Source organism: Lichenostomus cassidix, chromosome 3, assembly GCF_008360975.1.
Source record: "Lichenostomus cassidix isolate B80296 chromosome 3, HeHo_3.0, whole genome shotgun sequence".
NCBI classification, from domain to species: domain Eukaryota; kingdom Metazoa; phylum Chordata; class Aves; order Passeriformes; family Meliphagidae; genus Lichenostomus; species Lichenostomus cassidix.
Genome location: NC_139483.1, coordinates 15,596,357 through 15,624,108, shown reverse-complemented (window position 1 = coordinate 15,624,108; position 27,752 = coordinate 15,596,357). Strand labels below are relative to the sequence as shown.

Sequence of the window (27,752 nt, the reverse complement as noted above, 5' to 3'; positions counted from 1 at the left end):
TATTCCATCAGATGGTTTTTTCATGGGACAGGTTTCCTTTTGACAGCGTGAAAAGGACTCAACAGATTTAACACAAAGCTGACAAGTCAGCAGGACTGTCAGTGGGTTCAGCCTACAGAGAAAATTATCTCCTTGCAGACACCCTCCCACCTAGACTCCATAAGGCAGGCTGGCCTAATGAATACTTGTCTGTGCACCACTGGAATACCTGGCACCATGCATTTCACCAAGATCTGGCAGGATTATGCAATCATATTCTGTCAAGTCAGATCAGGCATGATACAGTCTTTATGCTGACTGTGGGAAGATGGGTGATACCTGACCCAGCATAAAATCTGCCTGGCTGTAACATTTTAAAGCCAATTTAAACCAGCAAGGAGTGGGCATGCACTGGTTCAGCACTTCTCACCACGTAGCTACACTGGTTGTTGGTTTAGGTTGTTTTGTTTGTGCTATTATTTTTTACTGGTAGCAAGCATACTACTGGTTTTCCTGTCTTGTGGAACTATAACCACAGGTCCTGTGGTAGTGGAGTTCAGGTGGGATTGAATGGAAACAGTCAGCTCAAGAAGTGCTGAAAACCCCAAAGCTGCTGCTTTGCACCAGATTTCTCACAGCTTGCTGTTACTATTGCTGTAAATTGTGCTGCTGCTTTTAGAAATTCACCTCTTTCCTGCTGAATTTTAGTCACTGGAAGCTTCCTTCTCATCTTTCTAAAGCTGGTGTTATCCAGAGACGAAAGATTTACCAGACTGTGCCACTCTATAAGGCAGAGTTTTATGGCAGTGTCCCTATTTGTCAAGTGGGAGACTGGCTCTGATTGTCTAAGGACAACATCACAAGATGGGATAGCTGACACAGTGAACGCTGACTACCAAGAGAGCTAACAGCTCTTGGGAGATGAAATTAAATGAATGCTGATTCCAGGGAGCTATGACTTAATTTAAATTTTTGTAATTGAATTACGAGGGTTTTGAGGCTTAGTCTAAGTGGTCACAGTGATGTCCTGCCTGAAAGCCCTTCAAAGCCCAGGGAAGAAGACTTAGGTCACTGCAAAATAAGCAGGCAGCCCACACTGGAGGGGGAGAATGTGCCAGGAGGGGCAGGTGTTACCCAAATGTGACAGATGGCTGCAAGCAAAGGAGAAGGAAGGTCACACTATGGTCAGAAGAAGAAAATGAGGGGAGGGAGGGGGAAGTGACACATCCCTTTGAGGACACACAAAGTGAGTGGGAAGCTGGGTTGGGTGGCTGCTATGAGAACCAGAGGGTAATGGTGTCCTAGAGAGAGAAGGGTGCTGGTTAAGAGTATGAGAGAGAAAACAGCTGGGACTGGGTGGAAGAACAGTGATTTGAACAAGTTTCTCTCAGGGTGAGGAGCCAGCAAGGAGAGGACAGAAGGGATGGTGAAAAGCAAGGGATGGGTACTGGATACACCTCACTGCAGCTCATCCTAAAACACCTTTGTAAAAAGCTGCCATACTCCTCTCTGGAAGTGGCTGCCTTCCAAGGGAATATAAAGAGATTCCTGTAATGCATATCTGTGGGTGTGTTGGGAAGTAGACAGAAGTCCTTTGGGATGAAAAGACTTCTTTGAATGTCGCATGCCCTAATTTCTAGAGCAGGCCCCAGCTTGCCAATCACTTCTGCCTGTGCCTATACTCAAAGAAATAATCTGTCCTGCAGCTGCTGATTCAGAGCACTGGGAGCTACATCCTCCTGCCAGTGCTCCACATTTCCTCCTCCTCTGTACCAAGAACTAACGCAAACATTAAATATGTGTTGGAGACTTTAAGGTTTCCAAAGCAAAGGCAAAAGAACTCAAAGCACAGCAGATCTCTGTTCTCAGCTAGCAACAATGCTAACATTTACATGAACCAGTACCTGGAGTGGCAGACTGTGTGGCCTTTGCTTTCATGTTGTTTACTGCAAGGGCTTTGGGATGGGAAAGAGACTGGGGCCTGAGAGGGCTCTTGCTTTATGTCACTGGAAAGTGAACAAAACCTCACTAAGCACATTCAAATCAGGTGGAGTAAAACTGAGGAGAGCATTGTCCAGAGCTAAGTTTCCCTGTAACAGCCTGTTTAGCTCCTATGTACACACAGCAGAACTTGTCCCATGTACAAGTTTATCTTTGCCACTTGTGACAGACGGGCCTAAGTGTTACCTGGTACTTGGGCCAATTCTGAAAACAGTTTCTAGCCAGATTTTGAGACCTCAGAAGGCATCTGAATATAGGCCAAGTTTTCCAGAGAAGTCAGTGCATAGCAGCGTTGATGTGTGGCTGGGATTCCAAGGAAGTTTTTTACCATAGCATCCAAACACAAACTGAATTCTCCTGTACTCATACTTTGAATTTCAGGAGAAATCATGTTTGAAAAGCCAGCCTGAAATGGCCACCAGTAACTGATAGCTCTCAGTGACCAGGAAACACATTCCTTCTCCATTGTTACTCAGGATGCTGAAAGGATGCATGGTGGGCATAAATAATGCAAATGGATGAGATGCTGATGGCATGACTGTCGTCCCTCACTCACTGCAATAGATACTTAGAATAGTTCTGGAGTGCACAGGGCACAACAAATGGACAAGCTGCACAGCTGTTCTGGAAATCAGACTTGTTTAGTAACTCAAATTAAGTGCTGGCTGCATGTTAATAGGAATAGAAAAAAGCACAGCCCTTTCTATCTGTGCAGCCATTTAATCTGTTCTTTTGTTTTACTTTTTTTCCCTCTTCCAGTTCTGGAACTGCAAAATATATTAGTATTTCCAACTCAAATCATGGAGACAGTCCTCCTCCCTTCAACACCAAAGAAAATAATGGTTTGGTTTTCTCAAAACCCAAATATAATTTTCACCTCTTATTTGCATGCTGCTTTCAGGTCAGAAAATTTAGGCTCATAGCTTCATGTGTTTGTAGAAGTAAAAATGAGAACTGTGCAGATTTTCTGCTCGTTTTTGTGTTGCTTTTAAGAGGAAGTGCAGAACTGTGTCCCTGTAAGAGCTGAGCATTTCAGTGGAACAGTATGTGTTTAGTGAGACTGTGATAAAATCAGGGATGTTGGCAGAGTAGCTGTAATGGAGGTGAACTGGAAAGTCAAAACTAACCAGTGCACTTTCACCCTCCCAGGCAGAGTGAAATACAGAATATAAGCAAACATCACCAGTGGGGAGTATTATAGCAAATATTTGAAATGCCTCCCTTTTAGAGGCTTTCAGTGTGGATGCCTTTAGTTTGTATCATGCTGTTGCTAGCACACGTGACAAAACTCCTCAGAAAAAATATTTTTTGTTGCCATTGTACCCTAAACAGCATTGCATGAAGTGGGAGAACATCAATTCCCTTGGTGTTTGCCTTTCCCTTCCAAGCATGGCTATTTGAGACACAGCCAGGCTGAGAGCTCTGCACTGCCCAAGACTGTTGCTATTAGCATTTTTCTTCTTGCTGTCACACTCATGAGTGACTAAGTGTCTCTGGTGCTGAAGCTGCTGGTCATTTGGGAATTCTGCCTTCCCAGGAGAAGGGCGAGGCTGGTGGTATGTTTTTTTCCCCTTGGTTGTGGGATGCTTAGCCTGCACTGCAGCCAGCAGAATGGAACTGGGTGGAAAGCTGGAAAAATGCTGGAATAGTGTCTACTGGAAAGAAAGCCAGTGGGGAATGACACTGCCAGTCCTTACCTCCTGGCTAGGACCTCGTTGTCAATGCTAATGCAGGAAAGGGAGAAGGTGGCACATAGAGGGTGAAGATGCAGTAAATGTTCAGGATATATCCAGGAAGTACTACTCAAAACAGGGATCAAATACAACTTGGCCAAGGCATTTCTGAACTTGGCAGACTTGGATCTGCTCAGCTCAGGGCAGATGTAGGTCGAGACAGATGGGCAGCAGAGCGTGTAAGCTCAGCCCCCAGGGATGGCACTGCCACTGAAGCACATGAGCTCCTGTTGCCAGGTGGCTTCATTAGCAGGGCAGACTGCACAAGGTGATGAATTATGAGGAAGTCCTCACTCCTGCCCTGGCTCTGCTGTACTGCACGACCTGATCTGTGGTCCTCCCCTCTGGCCTTATTTATTTCAGTACAGTCATCCTCTCCTCATTTTCCCTCCCAGCAGGCTGGCCTGAGCTCATTATGTGACACCAGAACAGGGCTTTGCAAGTGGATGGCATTTGTATCATTATCAAATTGTTAAAGCAGACAAGACTGTGCTGCTTTGGTACAAACACCTCTCTTATGGGCATCTCTGTAGCCTCATGCTCCCCTGGAAACAATAAAAAAAAGGACAGAGTGAGGGACAAGGCAGTGCCACCATTAGTTCTTTAAACGTGGACACAGATTCATACCCCAGTCTGTAAAAAAGATCAGAAGAGAAATGGCTGTCTTCCAGGCAAGGATAATACAGAAGCAAGGAAGGGCAGGAAGCTCTGGGCCAGGACATCCTGGAAACATTTCCCACAAAGTGTGTAAATGACACCTGTGTATCCTAGGGAGTCTAGCTACCACACCTGTGACACCATGGGTGCCCAGCACAAAGCAGTGCATGAGTCAGGAGCTCAGTAGGTCAAATGATTCCAGACAGCTCCTTGGCTACACTTTGTACCACGAGCTGCTGTGTCAGTGCTGGTGATGTCACTGCTTGTCAAAGGGATGTGGACTTCAGCTGTGACAGACTGCATCATCCTCAATGTCTTGATAGGCTTAAACTCTGCTACTGGGAAACTTCATGGGCTGCTCTGTGGGGGAAGGGGTCTCTTTATGGTCATGCAGTCCTGGAAGAGAGCCAGCGCAGAGCTTTGTTTCCTGGGATTGTACAGCATTCCTCAGAGCAAAGCTTGGTAGCCATTTGCAAAGCCCTGCTGCTGGCTGTAGGGCTGCTAGCACTAACACCAGCACCCAGTGCTCATGCACACATTGGCTGTGAAGGGGAAGGACTGTCAGATCTGTCATCTTTAACAGCAACAAGGCAGTGAATTTAATTCAGAGCTCAGTTCAGACAAATGAAAAGCTTCAGAACCTGGACTTGGCCCCTGAATCAATCCTTTAAACCCTGTTCCTTTGCTCCTGCTCTTTGAAAAATGGATGCAATAACAGGAACAGCTACTGCTTTGAAATTCAGGGGTATAAGGTGGCTCTCATGGAATGCTAAGCTTTGACAGCATGGTATTCTGCTAAGCTGACACTGTATAGATTAGCTAATGCTCCTGATGTCTAATGGGGAAGGAGACGGACTTGTGATGTTCCCACTGAGAGGAATTTCCTATTTTTAGAAATGCTGCTCGTTCTCATGGGATGGGCAGGCTGGGAAAGCCTGTAACATCTTTTACATCTTTTCTTTCCCCCTTAAATTTATGACAGAATGCTGCTTCACTATCCCTGACCATGCATCACAGGTACCCCAGTCTGAGGGTCTTAGAACCTACTACTAGAAATGGGGGTAAAAAGAGTATTCCTGTCCAAGCAGTTAAGGAACTTCAAAGTCCCTTGGAAAACCTCCGTAAGACTCCCTCAGGTATTGCTTCATTCCCAAGTGAAATCTGAGCAGGCCAGGAAGGTATAGAAAGAGCCGAAGAATTTTGTTGTGTCAGCAGTTTTTAGCCCTGTCTTGTTTTCTGCCTAGAAACCACGTTACTGCTCTATCTGCCTCCAAAACCAACTTGCTAATAAGGTCAGCTGGCTTGTAAGCTTGGTGGCAAAGGTGCCAGCCTCACCACTTTTTCCTATTCCTCTTCCATGGGAGCTGGGAGGGGAGTACTCCCTTTCAAACATCTTGAGATAAGCTCAAGCCAATGCCTGGCAGCAGCCCTTCCTAAACACAGCACTCTTTAGACTCTTCCTGCTCCCTGTAGACAGAAATGGCTGGAGTTGTCCCAGCCTCAGCAAAGCCATGTTCACCTAAACCAGAAGAAGATCTTGTCCTGTGGCTATTGCAATGCCATCTGACCTGGCCCACAGGACCAGTTTCAGTCTGTCCTGGATTTAAATGGTGACAAAGCGAGATCCCACCTACACTGTACTTTTAACTGTTGTGATTGGATCAGCTGACAGGTTGTGACAGCCCCTTTGTCTGGTTGGAGGTACAGCAGAGCAAATTCCTGGGATGACAGGATGATCAGGAGATGGCTGTACTCCACTGAGAGCTTCCTCCTGGCAAAAGGGTCGAATGACCACACAGTGTAGTCACAGGGTCAATGTGCCAATTTTCTGCCCTAAGTGCACTTAATTGCACTAGGGGCAGAAAAGTTGTCCAGGAAGAATCTGTTCCCCATGCTGAGACAGGCTTCCAGTTCTACAAACAGGTATAGCATGCAAAAATGTACAGAACGGGGCTTCCCCTTTAGCCTCATCAGCTGTTTCCAAATGTTTGCAGAGGCATTATGGGCTAGGGTTAAAATAAACCAGTGACTTTCCTAACAGTGCACAGCTGTGCATCAGCGTGGTCTGGCATTGCTGGCATTTATTAGAGTAGCTGCAGGAAGTATAGAATTGTTTAGGTTAGAGAAGACCTTTAAGATCACTGAATCCAACTGTAAACCCAGCAATTGATCTGCCCATTGATTCAGATCCCTCCACAGATTCCTCTGCAAAGCCTTCTTACCCTCCAGCAGACCAAAAGTCCAGCCCAGCTTGGTGTCATCTGCAAACTGGCTGGGGGTGCTCTCAATCCCGTGTCCAGATCATTGTTTAGGCAGGCAATACCCTCAGCCTTGCCTCCATGCAGGAAATGGGTCACCTTGTCATAGGAGGAGATCAGGTTGGTCAAGCAGGACCTGCCTTTCCTAAACTTGTGCTGCCTGGCCTGATCCATGCTGATGATCAGCTCCATGACCTTTGCCAGCACTGAGGTCAGACTGACAGGCTCTAGAATGGGACACTGAGGCCCACTGGAAAGCTGACAGACAATTTTTTTGCAAAAGGAGCAGCAAGAAGTGCCAGTGTATTTTGAAGGAGGGTATTTTTAGTCCTGTAAACAGCTGAAAAATAGGAAAATCTTGTGATATATGTTAGGATTTGCATTACAGAGATTTGGAAGAGGGGCTTGAAATGGGTGTCTATTTTGACTTATCTGTACTTTCTTCTTTTCATTTTTTTAGTAACAAAAATATTTCCTCCTAAGCAAGTTTCCTTCACTGTGATAGTTGCACAGGAGAACTGGCTGCTTTCAGTGGCATTTTTTTACTGGAAAATGTTTACACCACATAATAGAATTTTTTGTTTATCCCCATAACACTCTGCTGAGGGGAGGAATGCTTGCACAGCATATTTTCCAACCTTCTGATGAAGGCTGGGGCACCTTGGAATTTCTGATCCCCTAGCAGTGCAGAGGCCCACACTGAGAAAGGTTAATGTGAGTTTTAAACTTACTGTAGCTGTGCTTTATTGACACTTCCTTGCTAGCTAAGGCTCCTGTGGTGCAAAATCCCAGCAAAACAAACAAGACCTGGCTCTGTAAAAGGTGGCTGCTCAATTAAAACAAAAAAGGAAATTTCCAAGAAAAATTTCAATGCTTAACTGTCATAAAACTTGCAAAGTCATGAGTCATCTGAAATCTTATGAGACAGAACATGGAACTATGAGAAAGACCTCAGCACTTTGGGGTAGAACCTGTGTGCTGTTAATAGGCAGTGTGCTTGAGAACTGATCTTCTCAAACCTGAATGCTGAGGTGACTGCTCTTGGCTTTCTTCCAATGAAATGATGCATAGCTCCCAGCTTGATCTAAGGAACCTTCCAGAAATGCAAGCTATGCCACTATCACCTTACAGAGCAAGCAAGTGACCACAGATGTCAGGTTTAAAGAGTAAAGATGTTGCCCACTTCAGAAGGTGAGTGTGAGTGTGACCTCAGAAGTTCACTAAGGGACTCTATGCTATTCATCAGCTCCATTTACAAGGGTCTGTAGTGACAGGACTAAGGGGAATGGCTTTAACCTGAAAAAGGGAAGAAATTTTTTACTGTGAGGGGGGTGAGACACTGGCACAGATTGCCCAGAGAAGTTGTGAATGCTCCATCCCTGGAAGTGTTCAAGGCCAGGTGGATAGGGCTTTGAGCAACCAGGTCTAGTGAAAGGTGCCGCTGTCTGTGGCAGGGTTTGAAACTAGAGGATTGTTAAGGTCTCTTAAAACCCAAACTACTGCTATAGGATTTTATGATTTAGTGTCCACAGGATTTCCAGATTCCCCACTGCAATGAGGAACTTGGGTGCCAATGGCCCTTAAACCCAATCTGGTCCTGCACTAGATTTAGGAAGCTGGACAGTGCAAGAAACCAGGTCAATTACAATGGGGACCTTGGCTATGGATCATCAATAAGCCACTGAAAACAAGTTTTTCTGCAAAGCAGATGGGCATTAATTGACTCTGACAGAAATCTCTGCCATGGGGAAATACTGGACTGTGACCCAGGTACTGCTGACCTTGTCAGCAGCCTTCCCTGAAAACATTTAAATTCTCTGCAGGAGATTAACAATGTCCCTTTGGTCTCCATTTGCAAAGTCATGCTGTAGCTCTGAGAGGCTCCTACCACTGCTTTTATCCACAGCCTGTCTAGTTTGAAGTGAAACTCACATAGAGTTCCTTTGGTTTTCATTACTGTCATTTAGAGGAGAACTGAACTTGGGACTTACCTCTGCTAATTCTCTGCTTTTCACCAGAAAGGATTCCTGGTGTATCAATGACGCTGATGCTTTCTAATACAGGATTAGGTAGCTGGGCACAGACGAACCTGTGTGGAAAATAAATGTGTTAAAAAAAAAAAGAAACAACATACTTATGATGTGCTGAACATCACAGGCAGCATGGGACAAGCCAGACTCTGATCTCTCAAGTCTTTGGTTGGAGCTTAGAGCTATTGTTACTTAAAGAAATGAGAAAGTAACTAGAACTAAGTACTTTTCTCTGTTTTGCTGCCTCTGGAACATGGGTCTCAGTCATGACCTATGACAGGTTTTTTATATGGGCCCCCAAATTGTGAATTATGAAAACATTTGGGTTTTCATTTATGTGCTGTTTAGATTTTAACAAGAAATGGTATTTGTTTTTCTTTGCTTAAGCATTCTCCTGTAGAGTCCTGAACTCAAGTGAACTGAAATAATTTGGTTAAAAAAAAATCAGTAATGCTGTAGGACTTTTGTTCTCTTTCATATCTGTCTTAAACAGACAGAAAGTGTGATGTTATTGCACCACTGAAGTACTAAAGCATATGCAGTATGAGATATCAAGAGGTTGCTTAGTCTATCCTCCTGCCTCAAGGCAGGATCAATCAGGTTATTTGTCTAAAATGTTCTTTAAATCCGTAACAATGCAGACCCAGCAACATTTGCTGGCAGCCTACTCCATTACTTAATAATCTTCACAGTAAACCCTCTTTTTTAAATGTCTAATCTAGATTTCCTATGCTATAATGTCCCTCAGTCACAAACACAGTAGATTTGGAAAATTGTTTATTTTTCCCCTTTTGTCACAATGTACACTATTGTCATCCTGCTCCCCTCAGTCTTTCCTCTATAGAAAACAGTTCAGTGGTTGTTTTTTTCTTTTTCCTATCTCTTCCAGCTCTCTCTAGCTGCCTTTCCAGCTCAAATCCCTGAAGACCCTCGCAGCCTTCCTCTGGGTCCTCTCAAACTGCTCCACATATTTCTTCAGGCATGATGCCACAAGCTGACATACTCCAGCCACGGCCCTGCTAGCAATGAGCAGAGTGGATGGATTGCTCTTTATCTCTTACATGTGACAGTCCTGTTTATACATCTCAGTGAAATGTTTGCTTTTTTAACAGCAGTATGACACTGTTAACTCACATTCAGTTTGTGATTTGCTGCTCCCCCCTCTGCAGCTCCATTTATGTGTAATTGCTCTTTAGCTAGTTGTTCCCCATCCTGTATCTATGCAAATCACTGCCTAAGAAGAGTCACTTGTGCTTTGTGGGCTGCAGCTCATCTATTTCAGTTGCTAGTAACAGCAAAGGACAGTAAAAGCCTATCTGCTTCTGTAAGTCCTGGTAGCATTTCATGGATAGCCTTTTTGTGATGGCATTCCAGGCAGCTCTAAGTGTGTGTGTGTGTGTGTGTACATATGCATACTAATAGGGTGGTGTGACATCCAGGCACAAAAAACATGTTACTGTGGGAGGAGGCAGAGCCACAAAGGATGGGGGTTGGCACAAGAACCACTCAGTGCAGTCAAGGCAGATGGGGCTCTGCAGTGCTCTGTGTGTGTGGTTCTGCTGAAGCCCGTGCACCTCTGAATTCCTCCAGACTATTGCTACAACCCCACCCCAATTCTTCTACTTGTATGATTCCAAGACGATTCTGACAAGAGTGAATCTTCATCAGTTAAAGAGTGTCTCCTCCCCGAAGTTGTCAGCTATTTCAGACCACATATTACAGCTTCCCACATCCTCAGCTTGGCAGGTGGCAACAGGGAGCATTTCTGAATGTGTAATACCTCATATCAAAGAGGGGTTGACTTGATTATCCTGTTGAGTACCAGGCACAGCAGCACAGAACAAAAGGCTCAGGAGGTCATGTTTTTCCCTGGTTCTGCCAACCCAGGTTTGCTCTCCCCTGTTACAGCCCTGAGTATTCCTTGCACTGTAATATTAAATGGGGCAGGGGGATTTTTCCATCAGTTTTTCTAGGAAAAATACTCCACAGGAGATTTCAGATACAAGGTCAGAGGCCAGCATAAGCGAGTGCATTCTGGCTCTGTTGGCAAAGTTAAGGCTGCTGCCTTCCTGTTGTCCCAGCAGAACTGCAGGACCTCAGGGAGCATGACCTAATTCTGTTTGGGGCCATATGAAGGGAGGAATGTGGTGCCAAACTAGAGTTTCACTACTTCTACAGGCAGCGCATAGGACTGAAGGAGGAACCTGTTATCCATGCTGTTCACAACACAAAACCAGGACTGACTCCACCTTAGCTTCCCAAAACAGACTTTGGTGTGAGGGAATTCTTGTAACCTAGTCAATGTGATATCAAAGTAATGGGTGAGATTCCTGATTTTGCTCCAGGCCCTTGGTGCCAAACAAGTCTTCCTGATAACAAGGTGCAACCTCTCATGTCTCTGGAATCTTCCCAGAGGTGGGGTTTGGCTAGCAGAGTTGGAGAAAGGAAAACAAGCCCTTCTCTCAATGCCCAGGAACAACCTGGGGCAAAGAGAGCAGACAAGAGACAGGATTCTGCAGACCTGCTATCCTCCTTTCAGCCCTGGGCAGTCTTATCTCCCAGGTATGGGCAGGTGCTCCATCTCCAAGGAATGAAGGGAGGGGGGATACAGGCTCTGAGCAGCGCAATTCACTTGTCTCCCAGCAAAATCCTGACTGTACCTGTCTTCCCTTGCTTCCTGGAGAGCAGCAGATCCCAGTCTCTGCTGGGGAGGGAGCCCCAGCTAAGGGTGGATGCTCACTCCTGGACCAGCAGGCTCTGCACCCCACAGGATACAGTGCTGTGGGCTGCCACCTCTCAGCCAAGACCAGCTTGGTCTGTGTGAATACTACAGCCTCATGCTGCTCTGCTCTTCTCCACTGATGCCCACCATCAAGTGTTACATTTGACAATCCATGGGCAAAGCTGACTTACCCACAGACACTCTTATCTCAGCTTACAGGTGTGGCTCCTCGAGATTAGCTCCCTTCTGCAAATTTCTTGCTCACAGCCTCCTAGCTGAGGTCAGGGCCTTGGCATATACCTAGCAGCAGCAAGATACATGCAAGGCAGAGATAGCTCTGCTTGTCTCTAGCCAAGAAGCCAGGCCCACTGCAGAGTAAGTGTGGCTGGATTGATCTGGTCCAGTGGGTGCACCAGGACTTACATCTGCTAAACTTCTGGCCCTCTGAGTCAACTCTTGCATGTGTTTAATTTCCTAATTAGCTAAGCATTAGCATGTGCATTTTCAGCACTGTGATGTTCACACTCCTGAGCTAGTCCCCATTAGCATGTCTCCTCTGTAACTTTAGAAATCATTACCCCCTCTTTGTTCATGTCAGCAACAAAAATATGTCATTAGCTGCTGTGGCTACTCCCTGCATTGCTATAAGGACTGCACTTATGCTCCTGTTGAATCACTGCTGTGTCCCTCTGCCCTGCTGTCCTCACAGGCACAGGCTTGACTCCTTCCTCGGGAGAAGGAAGAGTAGAAGCAGCATAACTAGAGCACAGCATGATACAGGGAACTGGGTTAATGCATGCAGAGATCCCTGGCTGTATCAGGGGCAAATTGCATTCAGGACACATCCATCAGGCTAGTTCAGAAGTGTTTGCTTTTTTTGCCCCCATGCCTGGCCTAATGTTCCTGCTCTGCAGTGAACTGTCTGCCAGCTGTGGCTGTTCTTGGCTATCAGCTGAGCTCCTCTGAATTATGTCCTCTTCATCTACAATTTCTGCACTCCAGGCAAGAGGCCAGTTATTTTCTTAGGACAAATCACCTTTCTGCCCTTGTGTAGGGAGTGGGCAGTCACCTGACCTAACTTTTGGTCAGGTGCACATACTCTGGGCCCTATGAAACATCAAAAACTTCTCAAAGTCTCTCTGGTGCAGGACCATGTTGATGTATTTGAATAATGGTCCTATGCAGTGATCAGATACTGCTTTCCAGAGTCACCCTGAGGCACTGTGAGGTTCTCCACACAGCAGTGACTCCAGCTAGGTCCCTCTCCTGCCAGCAAGCTTCTCCCCATGCTTCTCTGCAGGTCGCTGCCCTGCCTCACTGCAGCACTCCTGTGGTCAGTGCTGGTAGGAGATGCTGCACCCTCTGGACAGTCATTCTCTAAGTTTGGAAGATAGAACAGGAGCCAGAGCCCAGCCCAGCTTTCCTGGCTGTTTGGCTGAGCAGCTGCCATGTTTCCAGTGTCTCCCACACTGTGCTAGCAGGGAAGGCGTCGATGATGGGTGTAGTCAGTTTGTTGCCTTCTGCAGCACAGTTTGTGCTCATCTAGGATATGGGTGTGTGCTGCTGGCTTCCTGCAAGGTCTAAATCCAAAACTCTGTGTGGTTGGGCTGGGTCTAGGGGATGGAAAGGTTAGACTCCTCATGTCACAGAGCACTGTCCAAACACGCCACTGCATTTTTTTACAGGGAACACATTAGAGTGGTCATCAATTTGCACCTGAGGTTGTATGGATAAGGCATTGGAATGGAGAGAGCCTGGTTTTGATTGAAAATGGAAGAAGCTAGAAATATTGAAGCAGGGGAGAGCAAGTGTAAAGATCATCTTTACCTCTAGTCTCCTGCAGGATAAGCTTAGGCTGTGATGTCATTTTTGTTTTGTTTGTTCAAGCAAAATGAAGGTTTGTCCCGCTTGAACTTATCAGCCCTTCAGTAAATGACTTATGTGCAACTTGTAGGACTGGACTGGCTTTGCATCAGCCATGTGGATGGGAGGAAAAGAAGTGTAGTGCCTTATACCTTTACATGATTTGCTATGCTGCTCCTTAGGTTCTAACTCCTTTCCAACAAGTGAGTTCTTGAGTACTGACCTGTTCAAAAAGGCATTGCCAAAGGCGTTGAGTTTCCTGAAAGGTTTTTTGGGATCTACCACCAGCGCATTTCCAGGAACGATTCCTTCCACATCTCCTTGCATAACTGCTATAAAGGAGTCAGTTGTAGGCTCTGGTCCAATCCTCATCCCTGGGAAATCCTGCTCCAGCAGGTACCTGTAGGTGAAAAAAGAGGGTGTGGATATGAGACATGAGCTGCCTAAGTCCTAAATGAGTTGTACTGAAGATTGCAGTGTAATTATGAAGCTCAAGAGCGTGGATCCTTCCGAGACTATTTTTAGCACTGTCGCTGAATTGTTTGATAATGTCTTGGTAGCTTTTCTACTTAAGATCTCAACATTAAAAGCTCATTTAAGGTGGATTGAGAAATTGAGATGATTATAGCTTCTGGGAAGAGATTCTCATCCTGTTGCATCATTTTGTGTACTTCGATCCTCAAGACATTTGGAACAGACTTAGCATGGCAAAGTAAAACCAACAGTTCGCTGCAATTACAGAGTTAATCCTGAAACCCTACTGGCTCTCGGTGCCAATATCAATTACTTCACTGCTGCTTGTTTCAGCAGACTCATCCAACTAATGTGCTTAGCCCCAGTCCCAGTCAGTTGCTTAAATGCCAACCTCCCCTGCACTTGATTGAAGTCTCAAGTCTCTGTCCTTGTGTGCTTCTGAAATGCAGCTACAGGTCTGTACTGCAAACTGCTCAAGCATATTGAGCACTACACGCGTGGGTGGGCGAGTATATTCCAAGCTATATATCAAGGCAGATAGCACAGTAAGTACAGCATCCCTTATCATTTCCTGAAGGTACAGCTTGGCAAATTTCAGGGAAAAATAGTTACCCATGGGGCAGTAGGACTTTGAATGGGACCATGGCAGCACATCCTGACTTACCCTGCCAAATCTGGGGTGGGCCAATGGTATGTGCATGGGACAGTTCCCTTTGGCTCAGGGAGACGCCAAATGCCACCACTGAGGCCATGTCTGTGCTTCTGTGTGTGGGTGCACAAAACCACCTGCTGATGCTGTGCTGAAAACTAAGACCATTATGTCTATGTGGCTTGCAGAAGGTAGCTAGAACTGGTCTAGCTGTCAATATGGGATGGTGTCACAGTGACAAATGATAAACTCTGGCTAGTTTCATGAAGAATAAAATGACTACCAGATTATGGAGGTTAGTATAATACTACGTTGCTTGTTGCCAGAGGGGAGCTGGCACTCCCTCTTCCATTGCTTTGACCTAATCTTTAATAGGTAGAAGGATGAAAATAGAATTCCTGTGATGTTAAAAGTAGATTATGGGGATGTGGAAAAGGAAATAGGAGAAGGACTGGAGATTATTTTCATGATTCAGCCTGATTATGTCTAAGCACCAGCATTGGTTTGCTCAGGTGAGTCTTGGTGAGGGAGGTCCCTGTGTGAGGCACTATAGGACCATTGGCATGAAGGCTTGTGATGACTTTTTAAGGGTTCCTGCTTTCACTGTCATTTTAACATAGGTAAACACTATCCAGTGTTTAAGGTGCAACAACAACAAAAAAATTGTGCAGGCTATTAATTGACATCACGTCAGCAAATGTGTCTTCAGTTCCTAATGGGCAAAGCCAAATCAACTGGATCTAGAGGTGAAACAAGTAAATGTATACCCAGGACAAATCATTGCCGCTTATCTGGCTTGGTACACACTCATAATGCAACAAGAGTATCTCCAGAAATTATGTCCATAACTCCCTTAGGAGCTGAACACACCTCCTTTACTGGCATATTATCATTTATTGTTCTGTACCTTTTGTCTAAAGTGATTTCCACATCCCATGCTCACCAGAAGGCCACCAGAAGTGACTCTTCTTAATTGCAGGAACTCTGAGATGTAACAGCAGCTGTTGAGCAGCTCCCAAAAGACCTGAACTAATCCAGGAAGAGAGCAGCTCTCTGACCTATACTAGGGTGGATACATCCTATCTATCCCCCCATGTGGGGGTTTCTCAAACTTTCCTATAAAAGTGATTACTCAAGAAAAGCAGACTGCAGGTGGTGCTGGTGTGTGTCACCTCTCTGGCTGGTGACCACAATACACCTTCCTGGCAGCTACAGTACCTCCTCTCTAGCTTGAAGCATGTGAGAACAAGGAGAGGCTACTTCTCTCCCACCTAGGGCTCCGTAGACTATCATATGAATGTTCTTGGCTCAATTCCCTGGAAAGCTCTTTATACTGACACAACTATTTGCTAGGTTAGAAGCCACTAGGTCAGACTCTGGAAACTCATCTTGTGCCTCCTAGATGGCAATTCAGACATTAGCCCCTGATGGACACTGCTGTCAAGCCATTGGCTTTGTACAGATGGGAATTCACTGAATTCATAAAAATAAATTTCTGCATTCTTCCCTTGCAAATACTAGAGAGAAAAGATATAGGCAGTGTTAACAATTGTCAAGTGCAACAAGTGAAGTGCTTTTGAGAAAGGCCCCTTACTCCCAATGTCAGGTTGCAGCCTTGCTGTAACAATCCCATTTTCTTTCTTTTTTACATTTTTTACATTTACATTTTTCTTTTTTTGAGATGCACATGTAATATGACAACTTTTGAGCAGTACTAAAAAATACTTGGTTTGGGGGGGTTGTTTGTTATTTATAGACAAAGCTTCCCAGAAGGTCTAACCAAAAGTCCTGTGTGTAATAGCAACACTCCTCCAGACAGCCTGCTTGAAAGAATTTTATCACAGCTTCACTCAGCTAATGTTTCAAAGCATTTCTGTGTTTATTTCTTGAATACGACTTAAAAAAATACAAAACAAAAAATCCCAACAAAAGCACTCTCATACAGAAGTAGCTAATGTTATTGACTTAATGTGCAACAAGTGGTATGAAATCAGAGAGATGAAGATTTGTACTGCCCACTATCACAGCGTCTATATTAAGTGAGGCCTCTCTGGAGATTCGGGTACATTGTGCAGCAGGGTGTCAGCAGCACAAGAATCTCATTGTGCAAAGGACAAATACAAGGGGTTGTATTGACACTGCCTGATGGGGGGAAGGTACTTCTGGCTCAGCAGTGACACAGGCTGCCCTGGCTACCAGAGGCAAGCTAGAGAACACATGCAATTGTCACATTTATGGGGATTTCTGGGAGAGAAGAGCAAACGATAGCTCTGGAAAACACCAACCACCAAGAAATTTCCCCTGCCAGTGCTGCATGTCTTAAGCTGAGCTGCTGGACACCTTCAAAGGCCTGGGGGAGTGACGTCCAGCCAGGTTAGGGAAGTCTGCAGAGTACTCCAGGCAGGAGGGGAATAGATTTTTTATGACTGATCTGTTTTTTAGATAAGTGTCTGTAGTCGGTATGTGGCTGGAGGTATGATGCTGTTTGCCCATTTCAGGCCTGTTCCTGGTAAGGGACAGGGGCAGGAAAGCTGTGTTAGTGCCAGCCCAGCTCGGGCTCCCCTTTCCCAGGTGGTTTGGAGATGGGTAAGAGCTGCCGGGCTCCCTGGGCAGGAGTGCCGCAGGATGTGGGGGAAGGGGCTGCTTGCCCGTGATGAGTCATGCAGGAGCCCTGCAGGATGCTGCTGAGTGTGGCAGCAGAGGTGATGCCGAGCGGGAAAGGGAAGAAGGGCAGAGCAGAAGGAAATGGTGACAACTGCCTGATGCAGGCAGAGATGAAAGGTTCAGGGCCACACGGGGAGGTCAAACCAGAGCTCTGCATGTAGCCTGTGACAAACAGCGTGGAGAGGCCAGGATGTGTAAATGATTAGCTGTAGGAGGAAGGGGTGGCTACACCAGAAAAGCAAGCTATGTTGACAGTTAGTAGGTCTCTGGCAGGCTTGTTTATTTTATTAGCAGGATGGCTGGACTCGAGCCAGGATTATTTTTAGAGATGACCAAGGAATCTAAGTTAATTAGGAGAGTAATGCTCTGTCCTGTATTCCCACCCTCTTACAGGAAACATAAAAAGCAATAACATTATAAAGGCAGGCTCCAGTGAGAGCCTGCTGTGGCTGTCAGATACTGCCAGGTAGAGGTGTTGCCTTGCCCTAACCAGCACACTTTCAGCCCCCAACCCTGTGGAAAAGCATCAACCAAATGTATGCTGAGGAGAGAAATGGGAGTGAGCACAAAGAGATGATACAGCAGGAATGGAAAAGCTGCAGTTAGCAATGCTACACCTTTCACATAGCAGAGAAAGGCTCAGTTCTGTGTCCCTATAAGCAGAAGATGGAACTGCCTTGTTCCACTGAAAACAAGCCATACTTTGGTCTCGGTTCACTGGCTTTGACCCACACAACTCACCTCCCTCTTCCCTGGCTCAGCCTCTAGGAATGTTTCTCACTGCTGACCTTGACTGCCTTTTTTCTTCTACCAGCTCCTGACGAGAGAGCAGCCTCACTGCAAGATGCTGCAGCTTAGGTGCTTCAGAGCCTTGCATTTCTTCCTTATTTCACCTCAGATTCCCCAAAACAAGGGAAGAGACAGACATGCCTTAGGTAGGTGACTAAGGTTTTTTTGGGGTTTTTTTTGGGTTGGTTTTGGTTTTGTTTTTTTTGGTTGGTTTTTTTAAGGTGTGCTGGGATCCAGGTAAACTGGGACTGAGTTCATTCCCCACGATTATTTAGTGGCATTAAGTCATCTCCCTAAATTGCATGGCAGTAGAAGCAGGATGCAATTTAAGAGTGGAATTGATACATAAGGATAACACTAATTATCCCCCATCCTGACAAGATTATGGAAGGAATGTCCGGAGGCTCTTTCTTGCTTCACTCTACGGCTAAGACAGAATGGTTGTCAACCCTCCCACTTCCTCCCCCAGCCCCCTTTAACTCCTCCCTGCTCTCGGCTTTTGCTCCCACTTGCCTTCCCACAATAACTCTGGATGCTAATCTGGTGCTTATCCCAGCTCTCTAATGACCAGTGCCTGCAAGCTCATGCTGGGAAGCCTATCAGGAGCAACACGAGGCTTTCTGGCCTTTGACTGGGAACACACTGGAATAACACACTCTCTCACACTTCTCCTGCTATGGAGGCCCCAGGGTTCTACGAGAGTTCTTAACTTTCACCTTCTTAGGCACTATTTTAAACAGACGACTCTGCCTTTTTGGAAGGCCTGTTCAGGTCCATTTGGCACTCCCATGAAGCAGAAGCTCCCAAAGCTCCTGGTCACTTCTGTTTGGCCATAGTCTCCGTGTAGGCTCATCCCAGCCCTGTGTCCAGAGAAGGCTGGGAGAAGAGGACACAAGCACGAGTGAAAAGCAGGTGTCAGAGAGGTTCAGATCCACTCGCTGACAGCACAGAGTTTTTGCTGCCATCCCACATGAGCAAAGAGCCTTTTGCCCTGGAACATGCTTTAGGCACCCGAACTTCTTGCAAAAGGGGCTGAGGCTTACAGAAAAATTAGTTCACCGAACAGATGGGGCAAAGGCAGAAGTCTCTGCTAACAGCATGCAGGTGAGACTGCAGGGAAACACTGATGCTGGCAATCCAGAGAATCCAAAGAAAAGAATTAGGAAGAGATGTTTTAGTTAGACAGCCTTATCAGGAATTCAGCAACCTCCTCGTGTTCAGGCTCTGAGTATCTGTAACCCAGAGGACAGAAAAAGCTTTTCAAACAGGTTTGGTACCAAGTCACAGAACAAAGATCTGGGGTGGAACCAGGCAGTTGTGCTATCCTCTGTATTTTTCAGAAGAGTAACTCGCTTTGCAAACATGTGTAAAATGCATCTTTGGGTCTTTTGCACCCCTTCACCATCCACCTGATCTGCTCATATGAAAAAAGCCTTTTAACTCTTAAACTTTGTTTGCCAGGTACATGCCAAGGTAGCAGAAATTCATTCTGTTTTTGGCTCCTGACCAGGAAATTTAGCAGCAGGAATATTACAGCACATGAAAAAAAAAAAATCCCCTGCATTTCTCAAGGTCACTCCTTTAGAGGCACTCCTTTAGATTCACCTCTCTCTACTCTCTGCAGTTCCCTCCTTCACCAAGAAATACTGGTAGAACAAAGGGCTGGCTGCCTGTGGCTCGCGTCCAGATTTACACTGGGGTAATTCCACAGATTTCAACACAGCCACACCAGAAAAAGGCTGGAATTTAACGCGTAGTGTATGAATCACATAGGAAACACGGACAGCGCAGCTTCAGCTATGATCCCGAGGGAAAGGCTGCTGCAAGTTGAACTAGCAGCATGGCTGAACAGAGATCCCTGCAACCACGTCCAGCCGGAAAAGTTTAACCCTCTCTGCGACAGTTTCACATCATCGAAATGAAAGAGCTGCTGGCAGCTGCTCTTTCTTTACGGTTCGAAAGGAACTCGCTGCTCCCAGCATCCCGGCTGAGCAGGACACAGTTAAACCAGGGCTTTCCTTCTGGAGCCCTGAAGAGGGGCAGGTCTCTCTGTGCACAGGCACACACACGCTTCTCGAAGCGGGTTCTGAGCGTTGTCTCTGGGACAGTGCAGAGAAAGACAGACAGGCACAAGCGTGAAACAGGGACCACTGCAAACTGAAGCACCCACTGTGAAGCTGCCTCACTCACCACCCATAAGCTACATCAAATCGAAAGGAATGGCTACTCTAAGGGTCAACCTGAGCAGTGCAGGCACAGGAATGCCCCGCGCGGGGCTTCCCAAAGCCTTTGCCCTTTGAACGGCCCGCAGGGCCCCAGTGACTCACATCTCCACGCTCCTGCCCTGCCTGCACTCCTCAGCCCTGCCCTGGGCTACTTCTTGCCACGTCGGTGTTTCATGGGACATCTTACACCACCCTGTCCTTGCGAAGGAATGCTCTGCCTTTGAGTGGAGGAGACTTTTCAATGAGAAGCTGTTGAGGGGACACGAAGGGGCTAACGAAAGGGGTTTTAAGGCATAGCACAGGTAGCAGAACCACGTTCTGCCCCACCCCAGCCCCGGGCGTCGAGGGTGCAGGCACGCCTGGGAGAGGGGACGGCAGGCAGCTGGGTTTTACCTGATGAAGGTGGTCTTCCCAGTGGAGTACTGCCCCACGAGGAGCACCATGGGCTTGTTGTCGAAGTCGGCATCTTCCAAGGCGGGCGAGTGGAACTCGTGGAACTTGTAGTGTTCTTCCAGCGGCAGCAGCTTGGTCTTGTAGAGCTTCTTCAGGCCGTCGCTGACCGTCTGGAACACCTCCGGGTCCTTCCTCCGACGGTCGTCGGTGCCCAGCCAGCTGAACATCTTGTGGCCGCCTGACGCCAGCTCCGCGGGACCACCGGGGCTGGGCTGGGCTGGCTGCGGGCGCGGGCTACCCGCGCATCCCCCTCAGGCCGGGCGGGCCTCGCTCCGCTCCGGCGCCCACCCGCGAGGGCCGCCCGCCCTCACGCCACCTGCGCCGGCGATTTCAGCCAGAAAGTGGTCCCCGCGGGACGCTGAAGGAGCGGCTCGTCCGCGCAGCCCCGGCCCAGAGGCACCGGCGGGCGCCGCCTCCCCTCACGCCGCCGGCTCCCGGCGTGGGCATGGCGCGGAGGGCCGGCCCTCCAGGAAAGGGGCGGGCGCCGGAAGTCGGCCGTTCCTGGCAGGCGCCGCCCGTTCTCCCCGGCGGGTGAAGCCGCAGCGGGCGCCGCCATGTTGGCCAGAGGCAGGGCCGGGTCGCACCGCGCCCCCTGGGGGCCGTTGGGGGACTTTCGGTCCCGCCGCCATCTTATTCCCTTTCTCGCCTCGGCTCGAAATAGACCTGAGGAATCCACTGGAGAAACGAACCCTGCGAGTGCAAATCTGAGAGGGAGCCGGCTGTGCCCGAGCACTGCCAGCCCCAGCTGAGTCCCCAGCCCATCACAGAACGGGTCAGGCTGGAAGGGACCACGGTGGGTCATCTGGTCCAACCTCATGCTCAGGCAGGGTCATCCCAGAGCCCACGGCACAGGATTGTGTCCAGCTGGTGCTGGAATGTCTCCAGTGAGGGACACTCCATAACCGCTCTGAGGAACCTGCTCCATGTGTGGTTGTCAGCGCAGTAGAGAAGTTGTTATTACTCAGGTGGAATTTCCTGTGCATCCTTTTGTGCCCATTGCTCTTGTCCTATTGCTGGGCACTGTCAGGAAGAGCTTGGATCCATCCCCTTAACACCCCTACTTCAGATATTTACACACATTGTTGAGGTCCCCTCTCAGCTGTCTCTTGGACTGTTCTTTCCCCAGCCCAATGATCCGGCTGCACTGCTGCCCCTCACTTCATGGGGACTCCTGGCTCTGGCTGTGCCTGGAGGAGTTCTCCATCTAAACACACGAGAAAAGCAAGTTATCTGCTGTTCCCAGTCCTCTATTCCTCCGGCAATGAGGGATAACAGGACAGCCGCACAGGTTTTCCAGGAGTAGCCTTAGATTGGCATGTCCTTGGGCCAGCCATCAGCCCTGCTGCCAGGCTCTCCTCATCTCCACTGCATACTGGGATAAAGCAGGGGTTTTTTTCCTAAAATATCTCCTTAAGGCTTTTTCACTTCAGTCCATCCCACGGGTCCGAAAAATGTGGCAAGAAGCAGTTTTGGAAGCAGTCCCGCCGTGTGGCAGTTCCTGCCCTTTCCCAGCCATTTACAGCCGGGAGGAGCCCAGACCTTGCATAAGCAGAGGCAGCTCTTAGTTAAAACCTTTTTTTTTTTTCACAGGAGGGGTGACACGTGGAGACTGTGTGGCCCTGTGTGCCTGAGCAATGATCCAGGTCCATTTCTATGCCTTCTACCGCTGGTGAAGACACTTTCCTTGTTCCCATTGTGTGATCCCAGGCACTCTGGCATGGTCTGACCCATGAGGTGCAAGCAATGACTCCAGGGACCAGTTTTCTTTTTCTGGAAGAACACAGCAGCCTGGCTGTATTTTCTGAAGATCAGACTTCCCTGCTTTCCTGCCAATGCCTAGAGCTGAAAGTGGAACTGATGTTTTGAAACCTCCTTAAGACTGATTTGCCTCATTTCTTTCGTTTTATAAATAGAGGCTTTTGGCTTTAAGAATTTGATGATTCCTTTCCAGTGAAAACTCCTGAAAATGAAAGGCCACATAGAACTCAACATGTTTTGGCAAGAATTACTCATTTTGTAGGAAAAATCTCACTTCCATGTTCTAGATAGTTCTGCCGTTTAAGGGCTGTGCTCCTCTGATGGCGCTCTGGCATTTCTACAGCTATATATGGAGTCTCTTTGGTGCTTGCCTGTGTTATCCTCGGAGCTGAGTAAAGGTCAGGCCAGGAAGCCTTTGATTGTAAATCTCCCCAGGCCACCTTGGTGCCCTTCCTGAATGCAATGAATGGGGTGCAAAGTAAGCTTTCTGTCTTGCAGGCTGCAGGAGCTGACTGCCACAGGTATGGCAGAAGCATGACTGTTCCCCATTTACAAGGTGAGGATATGAATCACTGAATTGCATTAATCTTAAATATGCATACCCGATGGCCAAATGGCCAAAAAATAAAGACAAAACCAGTTTCTTTGCCTTGACTGAAAAGAGTTCCTTTCCTGTGGATTCGTTACCACCAGGGCAGATCACAACGAAACTTGACAGTCTATTTACACTCACAGTTTTATTCATTTTTCAGTCTGTTTTCCTAGCTATTTGAGATTGACTTCCTCAAGAACTATCTTTACCTTGACATACACAGCTTGCCAAAAACAAAGAGAAGTAAAATTAGGAAAGGAAGTTTACAGTACAATTAGGTTTATTTTCCTGCCAGAATCAAACTTTAAGTTTTAATCTGTTATCATTGTTTATTCCTTTTTTATTTCTTAAACAGGGGTGTTTTAATGGATGTTTTTCTGTCGGATACATTGGTCTTATGGTGCAATCTTTAGTACAGTTGGGTTTTTTAAATTATTTACATTTTTTAAATGTAAAAGCTCTCTCTTGACTGCCCTGCACAGAAGCCACTCCACTGCGGTGCTCACAACATACCTCTGTCTGATACTGGTGGGGGTCTGCTACAGTCCTCTACTACAGAATTTGTCTTTAACTTTGAAGATATGATGAATTAAACTTTTAGTTCTGTAGTTTCTCAGTCACGTCCCTGCTGTTGGTAACAGGGGAAATCACTTAGCTGGATGCTTGCCTTGACCAGGAGAGAGAGGCTTGCAGGAAAAGATTCACTTCCACTTTGCTGAAAGTCAGTGAGGCTGGACTAAGTCACCTAGTATTTGCACACAAAATGAAACCTGGTTTTTGGGGGTGAAACAATGTTGTATAACTGAAACTTGTGAAATGGTGACAAGTGTGTTTGCTTATCTGCTGCCTTAGGTTGGACAGGTTTACTTCCTATGAAAGATTATCTGAAGATGGAGATATTGCAAGATACCGAATTTGAAAAGAGGTGGTGACTCAGACCGTAACACTTCAATAGTTTCAAGAAGCTTGTGGGAGCAGTGTAGTTCAGTAAAACTAACTTCCTGCCAGTGCAGTTATTGCCACTGTTTGCCCATTAACAAGTATGAAACCTGAGCAGACAGTGTCAAAAGTTCAGGTGGTGATGGGTTCAATGGGAATAACCAGGGCTGTGGGAAAAAAAAAGAAGGAAGAGGAAAGCGCAGCACGCCCCCAGAACGAAACCAAATATGCTAATTTGATAAGTAAGGGAAGGAGAGTTTCCTCTGGTTCAACTGTATCAAAATTCTCAACTGCCTGCTAGTCCCATATGGCCTCTGTGGAGACATATAATCGTCTCCAGCATAGTCTGTTCCTTTCCTCACTCATTGCTTTGCCTTTGCAACTCAGAAAGCTGCTGCCTTCCTTTCCTGCCCTCCCTGCTCATTCATATTCCTCTGAAATATCTCCCATTACCTTTCTCCTACCACTTTTCAGGTCTCTTGGTACACAAACACACTGTCCTTTTCCCCATCCTCCCCACACTGCTCTTAACCCCTCATTGGCTGAGGTGGAACGAGGTGCTGGTACCTGGAAATGGAGAATGTGGGGCTTGATAATGTACATCCAGTGAGTGGGAAGCATTCTTGCTTCCAGAGAGCTTACTCCTTAGATCTGCTTGGCAAAGAAAACTGCTTGTATTGCACACAGGAGACTTGACTGATGGCATGTCTGTAATAGTGCTGGAAACAAAAATCCTCTGAGCCCTTCACCATCCTTGCAGTGCAGAAGCTTGGTCTATAACTCTTGAATGATTTTGTCTGTCTCTGTCATAGGACATACACTTCCATCAAACTTACACAGATTTTCTTTGTAGAAATTGTTATGATGAACTGACTGACAAAGTGTCATGTCCCCCTCTGTTCTGAGAAAATATGAGGGTTTTAAGAGTATTTCCGCTGTGAACTTATTCTTACCTGAAAGCACAAATACTGTTAAATTGTATTAAGACACAGTTGAACGCATCTTCCTGTTCTACATTGTCAGTGATTTATGGAGAGACGTGGAGTTTTGTGCTTTGAATACTCAAGTGACAAACCAAACAAGGAAACTGCTGTCCACTGAAGCAATGGGTGAGTCAAACGATAACCTGTGTGATGGGCTGACCTGTTCTTTCATGTCTTCTGTGGAATATTTTGCATTGAGATCTCCAGAAAATTTTCTGTCATTGCTCAATATGCTTTTTTTCCCCGCCTCCAGCTTCTACCACAGTGTTTGATAGGTTAGGACAGGCTCTTGGGGTTACGTATGCAGGACATATATATACATGCCCATAAATACACACATAGGGAGAGATAACAAATACACTATTTATGAGCAGCAGGCATCACTGTCAGTTATCCTTTGCTGTGAGGACACATCTGGAGAAGGTAGGACATCAAATGCCAAGCGCTATGTAGAGGGATTTGGTGCTGGCATTTAGCAGTTATCTCTGGCTGGCACAGCATTAGGATTTTCCAGGGGTTTGAAGGGAGTGTAACTCTGTCACCATGGCATGGTGTTAAGATGAAGCTGTCCTTTGGGATCAGATGGGAGTATTAGTTACACAATGCAGCAGCTGCTGCTGTACTGTTCTCTGGAGGTGTTGAAGGGAAAGCCAAAAAGTTTGTATCTGCAAATGCGGGAAGGATGGGTGCGATGTAAAGCAGCTTGATGAGGCACATCAGCTGCCCTGCATGTCACAGCTCCAGCGCTTCTGCCTGCCAAGTGGTTGGCAACACAGGCTGGTGTTTTAGCTAACTGAGATTTTGTGCACCCTTGTTCTCTCACTTTTGCTGTTTAGTTGGTTTGGCTGATACTTGATCACTAAATATTTTGCCGAGATCAAAAATTTAATCTGTCATTAGCATGAGTTGTGAGTAGTCAGAATATCTAATGATTGGGATGCCTATGAATAGGTTGTTGTAACCTGAAGTGCTAAAGCACAGATCTTGACTAAATGGGATTTTTGTATTTCCACTGATCTTGATGTAGTTTGGACAATTTCCCCAGCAAAGGATATGTGTTTTTAAATCCCAGCCAGAGTCTTTAAAAGTGAATCTTTGGTCAGAGACGTATTGCTTGAAGTTCTGAAAGCCATCCAGGCATTTTTGACACAGGCTTTTTGTTAAGATCAGTGGGAACAGGTTCACTGCTTGACCTTGAAAATCTCATCACTAGAAGGTGTTCATCGCCTTTTGGGCTAATAATCTGAGCACAGGAAATTCAGGGAAAGGTCATCTATATACCTATATTCATTCATTTTGTGAGAAAACATAGTTCCGTGCTTCTTTTCAGGATATTTCTATTTGCTTTAAAAACCCACAGGAAGAGCAGCAGTCAGCCTTGAGGGTTTTTTCTGCAATACAGCACCATGTGTGATCAAAGACTTGAGATTGTACCTGCAAGTGCTGTTTTTATACTGTTTGTTTAGAGACTAATAAAGATTAACAAAGCCTAATACACCCACACTATTGTTTTGAGTAATGACTACTAATTTCTGTAGCTAATGTTCTGCTGTATTACATGAATGGTTGTAAAAAAAGGCCTTGCATCGTTTGTTCTGCTCACCCTAAAATTTATTATTTTGCATGCAAACGTTTACTGCTCTGTTCCACACAATCAGGAGCAGCTTCTCAGCCCAGATTTGGATTGTCTTTGTTAAATCAGAAGAGCTGGGCTGAGCTCTGTCACCCCCAGGTTTTAGCCCTCAAATTGCCCACTGTCCAAGTGTTGCCTGAGGTAAATCCTCTTGTAGAGGGAGTAAGAGGCTCTCAGAGAATTAATTCATGGTCCAGTTACTTTTACAAAAAGTGAAAGATTTTCACTGGATTCTTCAGCTTCTCATTTTAAGACTTAGGGATGAGGCATTTAAGACATTGAGAAAGCTCAGAGGAGATCATAGGATGCTAATGCAGTGGAAGAACTTTGATCAGATGGTAAACATGCTAACTAGGGGAATGTGCAAAGAATAGAGAATCAAATCCATTTAACCTACTGGCTCATGGCTTCCCTCTAAAGCTTTTAACCTCTGGCTGCTACACTTGGCTGCTTTTCCTTAGAAATTTTAATTGCTGGAAGAGCCATGCACACACTGCTCCACCTGTGGTGGAGGACTGATTCAGTCTGGCTCAGTACCATTGCTGAGTGGAGTACCTTGGTGATTTCCAGGAATACCTGGCTGGTCATATACATCTGTGTCTGGTGTCTGCTTCTACACAGGACTGTGGCCAGACAGCAGGCAGAAAGTTAAACACAAGGTGGGACACTTGCTGTCTAAGAAGTGACTGTTCATGACACATAAAATGCTTCATTGCATCTTTTGATTGAAGTTTTCCAGGTATATTGGAAAAGAGTTTAAAACAACACACAGGCAGGTTCAGCTGGGAGGTTTTCAAAAAATACAAAAGTAGCATCTTTGAATCAACACACACTGGCACAGTCAGGGGTGCTGGCTGAATTTCTTCAAAATAAGGCTACATATACAGGTGATTTAAACCTTTATTTTTGAAAGCATTGTTTTGGTTTTTTTAATTCTATCTCTGGCTTATATACAAGACCTGTATATACAGTTCAGGTATTTTTCAAATAAATGCCAGAGTGAGTTGAGAACTGGTAAAAGGTTAAAGTAATTTTATCAGGCACTGTGAATACTCTGTACACCCAAAAATCAAGTCTCAAATATTTCTTCTTCAGTGTAGCTCAAAGTGTGCCAATTGCTCTCCTCATCTTTTCCTGGGGAGCCACAAAATGAGATATTCTTCTTCATACATGTTTTGTCTGCCTATATAGAGTGCAGCTGGTCTCCAGGCTCTTTTCTTCCTTTGTTTTTCTCTTAAATCTCTCTCTGTTGGTTGCTCACGTTGTTGCGGCCGTGAAGGCCAATGGCTGTAAAAAGGGAAGGTTTGGAGGGAGAGACAGTATTTTTCATCTGGAGAAAAAGTAAGCAAG

General features: G+C 46.2%; 2 protein-coding genes across 5 annotated transcripts in view; one reads left to right on the top strand and one right to left on the bottom strand.

The window, feature by feature from the left end:
* The window catches only part of EHD3 (EH domain containing 3), a 29,887-nt gene extending 9,223 nt beyond the window's left edge, over window positions 1-20,664 (bottom strand). Inside the window, exons 1-3 of the mRNA XM_085054642.1 lie at window positions 20,438-20,664; window positions 13,467-13,643; window positions 8,620-8,717 (exon numbers count right to left, since the gene is read on the bottom strand). Coding sequence (XP_084910768.1) covers window positions 8,620-8,717; window positions 13,467-13,643; window positions 20,438-20,664 — 502 coding nt within the window. The remainder of the gene's footprint in view (window positions 1-8,619; window positions 8,718-13,466; window positions 13,644-20,437) is intronic.
* Window positions 20,665-21,057: 393 nt separating this feature from the next.
* Window positions 21,058-27,752, top strand: part of CAPN14 (calpain 14) — a 32,198-nt gene continuing 25,503 nt past the window's right edge. Inside the window, exons 1-2 of one of the 4 annotated variants that reach the window (XM_085054633.1) lie at window positions 21,058-22,166; window positions 22,754-22,811. The gene's annotated coding sequence lies outside the window, so the exon portion shown is untranslated. Of the gene's footprint in view, window positions 22,167-22,753; window positions 22,812-23,706; window positions 25,193-27,752 lie in introns of those variants that run through there. The other 3 variants (XM_085054636.1, XM_085054632.1, XM_085054635.1) reach the window with 3 other exon arrangements.